Genomic DNA, 14,180 nt, shown 5'->3' on the forward strand with positions numbered 1-14,180 from the left:
CCCGCGGGGATCGGCGGCGGGGAGCGGGGCGGGGCGCGGTGCCCGGTGCGCGGTGCCCGGGCTGCGGGCGCTCCTGGCGGCGGGGGCGGGGGCGCGCGGCTGAGGGACAGGGGGTGTTTCCCATCGGGCCTTGCGGCGGCGCGGGCTGCGGGAATGAGGTAAAGGCGGGAGGGGCGCGCGCGGCAGGAAGCGGGGCGCAGCGCGAGCGGAGCGGAGCGGGCCCGGCCCCATGGCGGACACCAAGGTGAGGGGGCCGGGCGGGCCTGGCGCTGGGGGGCGGCGGGAGAGAGGGGGAGGCGGCGGGGCCCGGGGGGAAGGTGAGGGCGGGAGGCTAACGGAAACCGGTGGGGCCCGGCCGGCGCAGGGAGCCGGGGGGGGAGAGGCCTGGGGCCCCGCCGGGGTGCGGGGTGGCGGTTGGCGGCCCGCGGGAGCTCGTGGGCTGGGGTCGGCCGGGGTGCTGGGGTCAAGCAAGACCCGGGGCCGTCAGGATGTGCTCTGGGCCTTGCCGGAGGGCAGGGGCCGGCAGCGCCGCCTCATCGCCGCCCGGCTCGGCGGGGCCGGGGCTGCCCGGCCGTTTCAGGCGGCTCGGGCACGTGTGTGTCCCGGGCCCCGTGCGCTGGCGGAGCCGGGCGTGGGAGGCCCAGGCTGCCCGGCCTGCCCGCTCCGCCCGGCCTCTGCCCGGCCCCGGAGAAGCCTGAGCCGCTCGCAGCGCCGCGGCTTCGTCTGGGTCTGGGGCGCCTTGGAGTGATCCCTCTCCCCGTTTGCCTCCTTTTTCTCCTCTCTCTTCTCCACCTCTTCCCCCAGCCCGGGTGACTGAACCCTTCGTGCCCGGCCAGAGGAGTAGCCCCACGTGTTCTGTGTCGCGGCAGGGCGGGATCTTATCGTGATAACGGGATCTGCATTTCTCTCACATGTGGCTATTGTGAATTACGCGTTTCTTACAGCTTCTGTAATTAATTGGTCAGGCGCAGAACGGATGATGAATTACCGTGTGGAATGTGCTACCAACTACTGGAGGAGACAATATATAAAAGTTTGGCCAACGTTCCTTTTCCTCTTTTGTGAAAACAGATGTGACTTAATGTCTGTCTTGCTTTTTTGGGTACATACTGGAACACTGGGGACATAGAATTAATGATAGCTGGCGTGATACTGACATAACCAGAATATTTTTTGCAATATTTGTTACCTCAATCTCTTTTGTCCCTTTTTTCTTGTATTTTGTCCTGTTTTTCACTGTTTAGTACAAATAGACTGCTTCACATCAATTGCTTTATGCATGTGTGATGTGTGCCTGCTCTGTAAAGTACATTCTGAATAGAGTCTCCTAGAATGGTCTCTTTCAGCTGGAAGGTGAAAGTAAGATTGAAGTGTCTTCCATGTACAGACTGTTTTTCCTCTTTCTGTTATTCAAACAACAGAAAACCCCAGATCAGTTCCCTTGACCTGACATAGCTGTTTGTGGCCTCATTAAACTTGCAGATGAGTCTCCCTTCAGGCTTCTCCACTGAATGCTTCTTAGCACTGCATATGTATGAAGTGTTAGTTATGTTTTTCGTTTACTTACTGGTTGCATACTAAAAACAATTCTTAAGCTTAATGGATATTCTGACAGATTCCTAAATAACTAAATAGTAAGTAGTATTTTGGCCACTTGCCCATATCACAAACTTAGAGTCTTAAAGCAAAAAATCTGATTTATTTTGCCAGGGTTGCAACTGCACTTTGAAAATACTTTTGACCATGGGTGATATGTAAGACTAGAATAATGAAATTCTGAATGTAATGTGTTCCTTAAGTTGGGTAAGGTGCCTGATTTGGTGCTGTGGTTTTTGGTTGCTTGGGTGTTGTGTGTTTTTTTTCTTTTTTCCCATTAATGATGGGCCATTAGCCACTAAGAAATAGTAGCACTTTAGTAGCATAAAACACATTATGTAAGAAAAATAGTTGAAGAAATTATTTTTCCATAACCAAGAGCTGTTGTGCCAAGCCTCTGCCCAATTAGTAAGAGTAGTAAGGTTAAAAAATCTAGCACTTCAGGAGCAGTTCTTTTTTTACTGTAACTGCATGTTAACTTGAAAACTGTTTTTTTCAGCTGTAATAATAATTTCTTGTTGTTGCAGGGTAATTCAGCTACTAAGATTAATTGCTGAATAATCATAAATGTTTTCATTTTAAACACCAATACAAGTGCTCCACAACTTAGGTACCTAGCAAGTTTTGTGGTTTTTTCTTTTTTTCTCTGCAGGAACCACACGAGGAGCACGATACTTCCACTGAAAATGCAGATGATTCTAACCATGATCCTCAATTTGAGCCCATAGTTTCCCTTCCTGAGCAGGAAATAAAAACTCTGGAAGAGGATGAGGAAGAACTCTTTAAGATGTAAGTACAGTATTTCTGTATCTTATGTAAATGTTTATTAGGCTTAAACTTGAATGTTTTAATAAAAAGCTAGACAGCTTGTTAGGGATCTGTGTGTATGAAGTGGAAATCTAAGTTGGTTGGTATTCAGTGTGGTAGCAGAGATAGAGGGGGGAGATGATTGATCATAATGCCCCAAGAAACTGAAGTCTAGAACAACAGAAGGGAGCTGATAATGTGAATGTAATTTTAATGTTGTTTAGCCTAAAAGAAAGCATTAACTTGGATAATAATTAAAGGTTTAACATTGTGCAATCACGGTATCAAACAAGTATATTGGGGAAGAAAATGAGGTGTATATAGTGTTGCAGCTGTGCATCTCCAGTTGTAAAGGGCCATGTGTGATCTACTGAAGCAATAAAAGCAATAGAAGCAGTACAATATCAGGGCATTTGTGGCAGACTCTGTTGTCTTAAATGTAGTTTTATCCTTAGATTTGGCTTATTGTCAAATCAGGACAGCTTGCTTAAGATGTATGACCTGCCTGAAGAAACATGTAGCCTAAAGGCTTCAGAAGTGTTCTGAATTTGATCCACAATGTGTTTGCTTTAAATAGGTTTTAAAAATGCTGCTTTTACTTAATTGCAGAAGGGTGTTGTTCATCTGGAAGAGAGATTTGAGCTCCCCTTATGCAGATTGTGATAGAAACTGAAGTGATGGTCAGTTTCTGCCAAGTAGCAGGGCGAGATCTCTGCCCCTGAGCCTGCTCTGCACACATGATGTGCAGTGTTGGATGGAAATAAACTTTTCTTTAAAAAGAAGGGAGGTGTGAAATAATAATGTAAATTCAGTGCTCTGTATGAAGTCTGCAAAGGGGTGAAAGAGGAAAGCAATCCTTTTTTGAATGCTGGTTGTTCTGATAGCTAAACTTAGGGGATTCACCTACTGAATGCCAGCTGGACTTGCTTTGGACTAACGTAATTAATCTGCATCAGAATATCTGTTAGAGTAGCTTGCTCCAGTATCTAATGTCTTGAAGGACATAACTTGTTACAAGTCCCCATCCCTTTCTCTTTTATAGAAAAGTACATTTTCATATATAACCTGTAGTGTGAGCAGGTGCTTCCTTTCCTATAGCAGTGTCTTAAACTCCTCACTAGCAGAGCTCAGACCGTCTCTGGGTCAGTTTTGACTAATGTCCCAAACTACTGTTTCTCTTTTGGCACACTGGCATCTTGGAAGATTAAGCAGTGATGTTCTGAAGCAGGTATGTTGCACTGCAGTGCAGCACTAAGCTTCCTTTATTCCTCATTTAAGAATAACAACAACTGCATTTTTTGGAGCTAAAAGGGAATGAGTGACTCTGCAGGGTGAAGCACTTAGTTATCAGTTGATCAGACAGTAGGCTTGGAACTATACAAGAGTCAAGCTTCAAGCTGCTCAATTTCTTGGATTAGTAGATGCTAGTTAGATGGAGCAGTTGTATTTGTAATATCTATAAAGAACTACCTGTAGCCAAACCTGTTGATGAGCTACTTAATTTAAAAGTTTGCCTGCACCAAATATGTTTATCATCCCCCAAAATTGTCCAGGACCTGATGAATATAGAACCTATTGCATAATTTCTAGTAGCTTGTTGTTACATTTGTATTTATCCTCCATTTCTAAAGTTGTATGCTCAAGTAGAACAGAGAACTTTGAGGAGAATTCTTTTCTTTCTTGTGTGAGCCTTTTAAAAAAAACAGCTGTACTGTTCAGCTGAGTGTGCTGTTTCAGTAAATGTTTCTACATCCAAGCTAACTTATCACATTCTCTGTTCTTTAAGGCGAGCAAAGCTATTCCGATTTGCATCTGAGAATGACCTTCCAGAATGGAAAGAACGAGGAACTGGTGATGTGAAACTCCTGAAACACAAGGAGAAAGGAACAATTCGCCTCCTTATGAGGAGGGACAAAACCCTAAAAATCTGTGCAAACCATTACAGTATGTTATACACGGCTATATCACTTTTGTTTTAAAAAATAAGCTTGTAGAGTTGTTCATTGTAGATTACAAGCTCAGTGGCTTTTTACTAGCAGCTAGAGAACTGCTGTATGTATGGCTTTAACCAGGTGTCAAATTTATATTAGAGTGCAAATATAGTTGCTTCTTCCTCTGCACACAAGGATACAAGCATCAAAAACAATGAGTGCTTATTTTTACTTATTTAAAAAAGCTGTAGTTGGGTTTGGAGATTGCCTGCAAAGCTGAGTCTTGGAGTTTGTGGGTTTTTTTGGACTCTGATACTGTTCTAAAGACACTTAAATAGAAAAACCAGCCCAGACATACATTGGGTGCAGTGACATAATGTCTGTCTATCCCAGCTAAATTTTAATGATTAACAGAGTGTAGAAAATGCAGGCCTCAGTGGTGCTTAGTGTAAGAAATTGATGCATGCTAGCTTGTTTTCATAAAAGAAGGAGAAATAAGCAACTGTAATAATTTGCCGCTTTGAGCTAAATGTCTAAATTGGTAGAAGCAACTGCCTAACAGATACTGAGGTGCTAAGCTGTGGCTGCTTTTCTCTGCTTGTGAAACAAACTGAAGTGAACATTTATATTCAGCTAACTCATTCAAAAAGAATGTGTATTGAGAGCTGATGGAGCAGGAGAGGTTTGTTCCTTTGACACTGAATAAAAATAAACATGAAAGGGTGGGACAGACTTTAAAGTCAATATAACTAGCAACAAGTAGACTAATCTGGTAATGCTTTGTTGCTTGCTTTGATAGTAGTACTCAGGTTATTATATGAATAGTTTATAGTATTCTGTGGATTTAAACTACATTTCCATAACTTGAAATAACATGTTTGAAAGAGCTTAATAAATTCTGCAGTCAGAAGCAGTAATGCTTGTTTTCTTTGGGTAGATCTCTTCTGAAAGACTATTCAGAGGACACAGGTGTTTCTTTTTAGTAAATGAAATGGCAAATATTAAAGCATTGTAGTCACCAACTGATAAGAATAAACATTTAGGAAAATAAACATTGCACATACGCAAAACAGAGTTGATGAATTTGTAGTGCTCATGTCAGAAGTTTTTTTCCTAGAAAAACTTCTTTTAGTATAGATTTCTTTATTGAATTTGTGCTGATTTGCAAACAGACAAAAGGACTTTTTTCATTTTTGCAGAACATTAAATGTAACAAACCATAGGGAATCTAGCATTCTTTTAGACAGCAATCATCTTTCATCATTTTATTTGAGGATGTGAGGAAAAATACATGTGGGCACTGTTGTCTTCTATTTATCCAAAAGTAATTGTGTGTAAAGTACTTTAACCATTGCAGTCACTTGACAATAAGATTTATGGAGGCTGGTGTGGAAAACGTTTACTATTGTGCTGTCTCCATCTTTTACTCCTTTCTTTTCAGTCACACCCTTAATGGAGCTGAGGCCCAATGCTGGAAGCGACAGGGCATGGGTCTGGAACACACATGCTGACTTTGCAGATGAAAGCCCCAAGCCTGAACTGCTGGCAATCCGATTTTTAAATGCAGAAAGTGAGTGGTCTGGCACAGAAGTGTTGTTGATTGTGCTGTTTTGGCACAGGCCATGTCTAAACACTGCTGTAGATACACTATATCTTACCCACTGCATGGTGCTGTGCTAACTAATTACTGCTTTAACTGAGATAAGTCAGTTAATCACTTAACTATATGTGTTGACGGTTTGTAATAATTAGCTCTCCAGTAATATTTATAAACCTTTCTGCTCTGGGCACTTTTTTAACTTAAGTCATTTAATGCAAGTGTAATGCTAATTAGAATGAAACTAAAAGCAGTAATACTGTGGGGTAGAGATGTATATATGCAGCTTGTTTTTATTTATCTCAGGTACTCAGTTGTTTTTAAGATTACATTTTTGAGTTTGAACCAAGGAAATACTGACCTGAGATTTCTGGTCCATGTGCAGAATATCTGATAATTATTTTTTTTCATGAATTATGTAGTACCTTCTTTGTTTTGATTAAATAGAACTTTCAGTGAGAGGTGCTAGTTAAACCCAACTATGATACCAGTTGGGTTTTTTCTGGACTGGCAACATTGACTATGAGAACAGAAAGTAGGTCTGTAATTACATATGAATCAGCTAGTAAGGCTGAAAGACAGTGAAGCTTTCCCAGCTCCTTAGGATTGCCTCAGAGAAGTGGGGTTTTCTTGAAAGAAGCAAAATGAGAGGAAAAATGCTGTTGTGTTTCCTGCTTTACTATTTGCCACACAAATTTAGTATGGTAGCCACCTCTTCTCCCTGCATGCTAGATGGCTAATAAAGCAGATGCATCTCTAAAAACTAAGTGGATTTGCATACATCTGGGAAGAACTGAACATCTCTTGCTTGCTTCCTTTTCCTCAAGTCTCTTAACATCATATTGTTTAGCCACATAAATCTTTTGATCTACCTCCTTAGTGCTTGCTTTTTTCTTAAGCAAGTAGGAAATTAAAGGGGTTTGGTGATTATTTGCTCATCTTTGAAAAGGCTTTTTCCTCTTTCTGCTAGGGATTGTTCAGCTTGTTGAGTATTTTTTCTTGATGGAGTAGTCCTCTTTGTCTGTTTACCCTTTACAGTACTGACTAAGCAGATGACTGGTGAACAGACATAACTATGCCCTTCAACTACCTGTCCTTTTTGAGATGTTTGAAGAGGAGTCAATACAGATAATTACTGGACTAGTTTCATAGCGGCTTCTGAATTCCTGTGGGTCAGCAGTGATTTCATAATGTCAGTCAGGCCAAGTTGGCATACCAAATTACCTTCTTCATAGTTCTGGTGTTACAAGGTGCCTTGCTCAATCTACTTTTATGCCTTGGTGCTTGTGGCGAAACTTTGTAACTTGATCAGCTGTGATGATTAAATCAAGTGGTGGTTTAGACCAAAAGGTAGTGAAGGTTGTGCTTCCTTAGCTGTTGTAGTCAGGAGCAGCTTGAGTCCAGGCCTTTGCATACTGAATCTGAATGCTGTACAAGAAAGAGGCTTTATCTTCCATTCTTGATGCTAAGAACTTTAACTTATGGTAAGGATGTGGAGATCTTTTAGGGTACAATGTAGCTGACTGGGATAGTAATAAATTAAAAGGCTTTTGCACAGACAGTTGTTGTTAGCAGTCTCTGACATCATGCTTATTCCTGTGCTAGGGACAACTGGGAGTTGCAGTAACTACTAAAAAGCTCCTTCTGGAATTTTATTTTAAATATTTTTCAAAATAAGCTGTTTTAATAGACTTGCTAAAGAAAATAAGCTGCTTCTTCAGAAATATGCAATTAAAGCATTTTGCATAGCAGCTTGTATGATTTTAAACTAGATTACTTCATAAGTGCTCCAGGTTTTGTTGAAAATTCTCAGGTTTCTTTCCTTGAGATTGGAGGTATCCTGTGTTGCAAGGAGGTAAAACTAATGAGAAAATATTCTATCTTTACTGAAACAGATGCACAGAAATTTAAAGCAAAATTTGAAGAATGCAGGAGTGAAGTAGACAAGAGGGCAAAGAAAGGTAAGGTTAAAAGTCTGTAGTACCATGCCACTTATTCCAGCTGTGTGAGTGGTTGTAGCCTCTGGGGTGTCCTTGTGTTCTAGCAGGCTCACTCTGTACTGAACTGCAGCCTTCAGTTCAGATGCTTTTTCCGTCTGCAAGAGTAATAGTTCACAGGAGTGACAACTGTCTTCTTCCCTGTAGAAGGCAGTTACAAGTGCTGTTGGGACATTCCCTTTTGGTAAGGCTACTGAGGAAGCATTTTTGGTTTAGACTACACAAATTAACTGTGCATACTGCAACCACAGTCATCCTTGCTCCTTTCAGTTTCCCTTCCCACATTACAGAAATATATAATTATGCAAGTAGAATACTTAATTTTTATAGTTACTAACATGTATGAAGTTGCAGCATTTCTTCAGAGGTCTCTAATAGTTTAATGCACCACCTTGTAGAATTGCCTGTGTGACAAGATACCTCACCATGGAAAATAAGCACTTCAGGATATTTAGATCAGATTTTTTCAGTCTTAAAAACTTCCTATTTCTTGGTTTCAAACTGGGGAACTTCTGGTTTTGTTTTTTATGGGTTTTTTTTTTTGTTAAGTTAGATAAGAAGCTGGAGACTTCTCATTAACTGGACTGGATTCTGTATGGAGTCTAGTTACTGGTAGCAGCAAAGCTGGCCAAATGTTACATGTTTCTCAGTCACTGTGATTAGGCCTTCATTGAAATATGCAAGTGGAATTTCTTGAATTCTGACATCTGAGATAATTACCAAAGGAAAAGAAATTATATTAATCACTCCAGTGCTCAGCACAGGATTTCTTTACTTTTGTTCTTATTCTAAATTCCTGCTGCCTCTCCCTGCTCTGCTCACCCTCCACTTCTCAGTGTTTTCCCTGTAAAGGAAAATCTATTACTGCCTGTATGTAACTTTTTTCCTACTCAATCTCTTAGCAGGCACAGACAAAAATGATAGTGCTGATAAAGTTGCTGAAAAACTAGAAGAGCTTTCTGTAAAGGAAGAAAGCAAAGAATCTGAGAAGAAAGAGACCAAGGAAACATCTGAAGAAAAGCAATAAATCATCCTGGGCCTTGCCGTTTTTCCTTTATTTTTTTTCCCTTTATTTTTATTTTTTAGGGTTTAGGGATTTCTCATTTTTTGGTGTTCTGTTTTTTTTTTTGTCTGTTTAATTTTTACAAGGGACTTTATAAGAAACTGAATTCAGTGTTCAGGTTGTTTTTTCTAAGCTTTTGCCCTTTTGAAGATGTCTTCAGAAAATCCATTCCCCAGTCATGAAAATGTACTGTTCTTTCTTTTCCATAGTGGAAACACTTATTTATAGTCATCCAAAAGAGTGAATAAAACTTGAAAACAGTATCAGAGGACAGAACTGAGTTTTCTGTATACTTCAAAGGCTTCTGAACACAGTTGTTTCATCTGGTGTTGATACACATATCATCATACCTGTGGATTAACTAGATTAACAGACTTAGCCAACAGGGAAGTTAAGATTACATACATGTTTCTGAGATGGCTTCTAAAACTAATATGAATGATCTTTCACACTTTTCTGCTGTGTGTTCCTGAGCAGGGAATGTGCCTCTTGAGTCTAGAAATGCAGCAGACCTCTGGAATTGGGTGACAGTGTTCCTAATGGTTCCTAATGTTAATGGTGTTCCTTCAGACAGTGAGAATAAAGGTGGGGAAGAAAACATACTACGTGAGACTTGAGAAGTATTTTGCTCTGCATCCCCACTCCCCCCAAATTTGTTAATGCTACAAATGCTTAAGTCTAGCACAAAGTTGTTGCTGTGGTTCCAGATCTTCCATGATCTACTTGCTGACTGAAGGTAGTAGGAGTCTCATACTAAGGTGTATGCAAAGGAATCTTAACATTTGAGTACCTTACTATGAGAGTCTGTGTCAGCATATTGTAAAAGCTGTGCTCTAAAATGCATAAGCTCATTTTTCAGGCCTTTGGAGCTTGCTATGAACTTGTTTCTACAAGTTTTAAGGGTTCTAAACTTTATAGATGGATGGTGGGAGGCTGTCCCTCTTGGAGAGAGGTGGTCTGACATTCACTTTGAAACAGTCAATTATGTTGTACAGGCTTGAGGAGCACTCTCCTTGCCAGAACAGGCAAATTGATCAAATATCTTCCCTGCAAATGTTCTCTGTTTATCCAGTGTTAAGTTAGTGCTGATGAGTAGGAGAATAAACTATAGTAAGCAATAAAATCAATACAATTTTTAAGTCTGATAGGTGAATGTTGATGTTAACTGCTAATACAAGGCTAGTATTAGCATAGTGATTGAATTCTGTGATACTGTTTCCAAAATAATTATGAAAACTGGACAAAACTTGCTAAACTAAGACTGTATTATGTAAACATTGGATAGCAAGACCTTTTAGTCTTCATAAAGTGGCTTTCCAAGCAGGTAAGGCTTTGTGGTCTACCTGAGGAAAATGTGTTTTTAAAAAATCTTTTCTTTCTACTTAACACTGCCTTTTGATGCTACAATGATCTAGTCTTAAGTCTGGAACTGTAGTTAAGGTACTCGCTTCATTCAAACTAAGGAATTCCTTTGGTGTTGCACATGTTTCCCTTTGAGTACAGCAGGTATCAAAAGTCTGTTAATTAACAGAGATGGTTGAAAGGCAAAATAAAGTGCTCTTTAGTGTTTCTGGTTTGGAAATAAGACAAAGCTATTCTGAAGTACTTAATATTTGAATGTAAAAGCCAAATCTTTATCCATGAGTCACTGTAAATTCTCTGATCTGATAATGTCAAACTGTCTAAATTGATAGAAATGAGATTTTAAATTTTCAAAATAAATTTACATTTTCATTTAAAGGATTTGCTTGTTATTTAAAGAACTCTTTCTGGGAATGTATTTTTAGCCTGCAGGGGCAAAATGATGAAGGCACCAAAATGCGTGAGTTTGATTTCACTGTCAAATGTACCGAAAAGGGGAAGAAACACTTGAATTTGTCTTAATCTTAGATATTGGTAACTCCTGCTTAATTTTATTACCTTTTCTTCTTCCCCTCTTTTCATGCATGATTAAATGATTTTAAGACATTTCCATTCCTGTCTAGGTTAACTGATCCATGCTTACAGTTCATGAATTACAACTATCCTTAATGCAAGTCTGCAATCTCGGAGAGCCAGGATGTGAGGGACCACTAAGTATTTTCTGGCTAGCGTTTGGGTTGAAGAATGTCTTGGTCTTCTAAAGGACGATTAGTCGGTGTCTCTTTAGAAGATACAGGTGTGCTGTTCTACAAATTAAAAAGCAGTATTAAAAAAATTAATCTCAGTGAAATAATGCTTTTCTGGGTAAATCACTCTAATGCTAAACTTTCCTATATGTAACAGGGACTACCAAGAGATGTCCTTGAAATGTTTTTGTAGCTTACTGTATGCTGAGTGCTCAAGTTGTAGTGTCTTGTCCCCTATGACCAGGACAGTAGGTATTCATGCTTTCCCACCATCTTCACTGTTAACAGGGTTATTGTGGTAGAACCTGTCTTGTCAGGCAAAACAATTCTCTTGACAGAGAATCTTAAAATAATAACTTGGCTCAAAAACTGAAATAGACAAAAAGGTAGGCTTGTAGTGCAGGAGTTACTTTCTGAATTTGTGGGCAACTACTAATGTAAGTCAGCTGCCTTATTTTCATTTCTGAAATGGCAATAATTTCAGTGTCTGAACCTGTTTGAAGGTACGTGTCATAGTAAAAATGGATGGTGGCAGAAATTTGTAATTCACGGCTCAGACACAAAGTCACTGATTCTTGAATTTCTGCACTTCATAGGGGTGTTGACACTTCTTTTGTCTCTAGGATTCTAGATACTAATTGGATTCTAGACTATTTTAACACCTGCAGTTGAATAGTGGCTACTTTTCCTTTTACTCCTAGTGAGGCCAGGTGACTCCTGGCATGTATAAATGTAGACTAAAATAATGGGGAATGTAGTTTTGTTACTGCAACTGGCTAGAGAATGAAGTCTTCTAATTTCAGTAAGCGTGAAGAATGCAAAGAATATGGCTGAATCCTAAACAAGGTACAAGGGAAGATTTTTTTTTTAAGAGGTTTTAATCAATTTGGGGTAAAAATGGAAATGTCAATAGAATTAAAGCATTGTCAGATGCTAAAATCTGCAGTTTGTACCAATTCTGCTTGCTTCAAGTGCAAAAAGATGCTATATAGCCAGGCTTGATAACCCAGCCTTTGTTGGTACTAATGGTGTGTGCATGATGGATGAGTGTCTGAGGACACCTGAATGATGAGTTTCACTTAAATTTTGATGAGCGTCAAAGTGGTATCTTCTTAACAGGTAGTTAAGGTCTTAAAAATAGACTTAAGTTTTTTATTATAAAAATGAATTAAAAATAGTTCTCTAAATTCCATGTTAATTATTTTGAGGACTGCACTAACAATTTTTTTTTCCTCCAGGAATAAGCTTGTATTAGTGATATTATATGTTTCATTCACAAATTGCAAACACACCAATTTGCTGTATTTTAACAATGTAAATGATGATTTTTTTCCTGTGTAATAAGGCAGCTTGTATCAAACACAAGTTCTCTGTGATACCAAAACTCAGAAAATTAAAATTATTCTCAACACTATGCAGACATAAGAATGTTGTCAATCTCTATTATTTTTGATACAAGATGCTCAAGAAGTACCTTTATGGGAAGGGCAAAAAAAAAAAAAAAAAGAGTCTGAATAGTTCTGTCAGTTTTGTTACTAAATGTCTTGGAACTTGTTTAATTTAAAAATTTGAAGAATTGAAATTAAAAATGAAGGATTTATTTGTATGTATGTCCTCATCATGGAAACATCTGTGCTAGGGCTGTGCACAAGAGGCGTCAGGTGTGCAGCATGCCATCTTTTCCCACTTGGAGTTCTGTGTAGAGGAAGTGTTTGAGTACCTGGTTCAGGAAGCATCTGCAGCCTGAGCAGTACTTGGGTCTGTGAAGGAGCAGCGCAGACCAACTGTGCCAGGTAGGAGTATGGATTTCCCAGTTGGCGTATCTGTCAGGTGCAGGAGGTGGATGCTGAGCTTTATGGCTCGGGAGGAGTCACGTTGAACTCGAGTTTCCACAACAGAAATGCTCTGCCCTATGCTCCTTCATCTCTCGTCTTCCTAAGAATAACTTTAAAAGTTTAACGCTACTAGAAACTTTTCTCTAAATAAAAAAGTATGAATGGTGAAGCTAGGCTTTGTGGAGTGCATTTTGTCTGGTATGTTTTTAACCAATATAATGGCAAATGCTTTAAGTACAAACTAGGTGCTAGCACAATTCTGGGTTAGATGTAAAGCAAACTTTTTATTTTGTGGAAGGTATCTGACTACTGAGAATCTAATTCACCTTATAGTCTTTTATTTATGTTCAACTTTGAAGCTGGAGAAGTTCAGCTTTTTATCAGTCAACTCTACAAATTTGCATCAGCTGATTCATTGTATTGTAGAAACTAACTGTTGTATCAAGATGTGCAATTTAGTTATCAGCAGAGAAGCTAAAGGTGTCACAAGTAGCTTAAAAGTATGTAGTTTTCTAATGCTGTTTTTCCAGAAAAGCTATTATAGCTATGTAAAAATCAACAAAGATGGATTGGATGTTAAAGTGACTGAATATTTGGCATTATTTGGAGGATATTTCTCAAGACCATTCTAATAGGTATAATTACAGTTACATTACTTCATCTAAATCATGCTTGTCAGTTTTAATATCTTAATTTGTTTGCTGGTACGTGAATCACTGTTGGCTTTCTGAGTTTCAGCTCATCATATAGAGGGATATTCCATCCTAGTGGAGGAGAATTACAGTTTGGTGAATCTTCAAAACTATTCAGAGGCCTACATGATTCTAATGTAAGTAGTTCCTTGTGGGGATGGTTTAGGAAATCAGTCTTTAAATAATTAAAATCTCATAATAAGTACAAGTTACATGAGTTTTATTCTAAGCAAATGCTATTCCATGGAAAATATTTTTTTGAAGAATCAAAGGAATTTATGTAGGGTATCTGTTCAGGCTACTGAAAAGTAATGCAATTATTTCCTGACAAATCTAGTCACAAATAAACTTTTAACAATTAAATTTAAATTGTCTTACTACAGTTCCAGTGGGTAACTTAGGCCTGGCTTGGACCCAGAGTTGTCTAGCATTGCTTAGCCTTTTTGGAAGCACCAAGCTGCACATGAGTGTCCAGATGTTCTCTGTACTGCAAGTTTGAGGGGAAGAACAGCTTTTACTAAACACCTAATTGCTGATCCTTCAGGGTTCTGCCA

The 14,180-nt window shown here is 39.3% G+C and overlaps 3 protein-coding genes and 1 non-coding gene across 5 annotated transcripts in view; all 4 read left to right on the forward strand.

Moving 5' to 3' along the window:
* The window catches only part of DGCR8 (DGCR8 microprocessor complex subunit), a 1,090,394-nt gene that overhangs the window by 29,586 nt on the left and 1,046,628 nt on the right, over positions 1-14,180 (forward strand). The gene's annotated exons all lie outside the window — the stretch shown is intronic.
* On the forward strand, positions 129-10,731 carry RANBP1 (RAN binding protein 1). 2 transcript variants are annotated; one of them, XM_051633674.1, is made up of 6 exons: positions 129-244; positions 2,249-2,385; positions 4,190-4,347; positions 5,776-5,904; positions 7,827-7,892; positions 8,831-10,731. In XM_051633674.1, the coding sequence occupies exons 1-6, from the start codon at positions 230-232 to the stop codon at positions 8,953-8,955; spliced, it is 630 nt and encodes a 209-aa protein (XP_051489634.1). In that variant the 5' UTR covers positions 129-229; the 3' UTR covers positions 8,956-10,731. The 2 variants fall into 2 exon arrangements, with proteins under 2 accessions (XP_051489634.1, XP_051489633.1); XM_051633673.1 differs by lacking the exon at positions 129-244 and adding an exon at positions 786-1,033.
* On the forward strand, positions 7,975-8,107 carry LOC127391595 (small nucleolar RNA SNORA77). The gene has a single exon (XR_007891084.1). It is a non-coding gene; the product is annotated as a small nucleolar RNA SNORA77 (small nucleolar RNA).
* Positions 10,808-14,180, forward strand: part of ZDHHC8 (zinc finger DHHC-type palmitoyltransferase 8) — a 109,299-nt gene continuing 105,926 nt past the window's right edge. The window contains exon 1 of the mRNA XM_051633664.1: positions 10,808-13,763. Within this exon, the coding sequence (XP_051489624.1) occupies positions 13,753-13,763 (11 nt within the window). The 5' untranslated portion in view covers positions 10,808-13,752. The remainder of the gene's footprint in view (positions 13,764-14,180) is intronic.

Source organism: Apus apus, chromosome 16 (assembly GCF_020740795.1).
Source record: "Apus apus isolate bApuApu2 chromosome 16, bApuApu2.pri.cur, whole genome shotgun sequence".
In the NCBI taxonomy this organism is placed as follows: Eukaryota; Metazoa; Chordata; class Aves; order Apodiformes; family Apodidae; genus Apus; species Apus apus.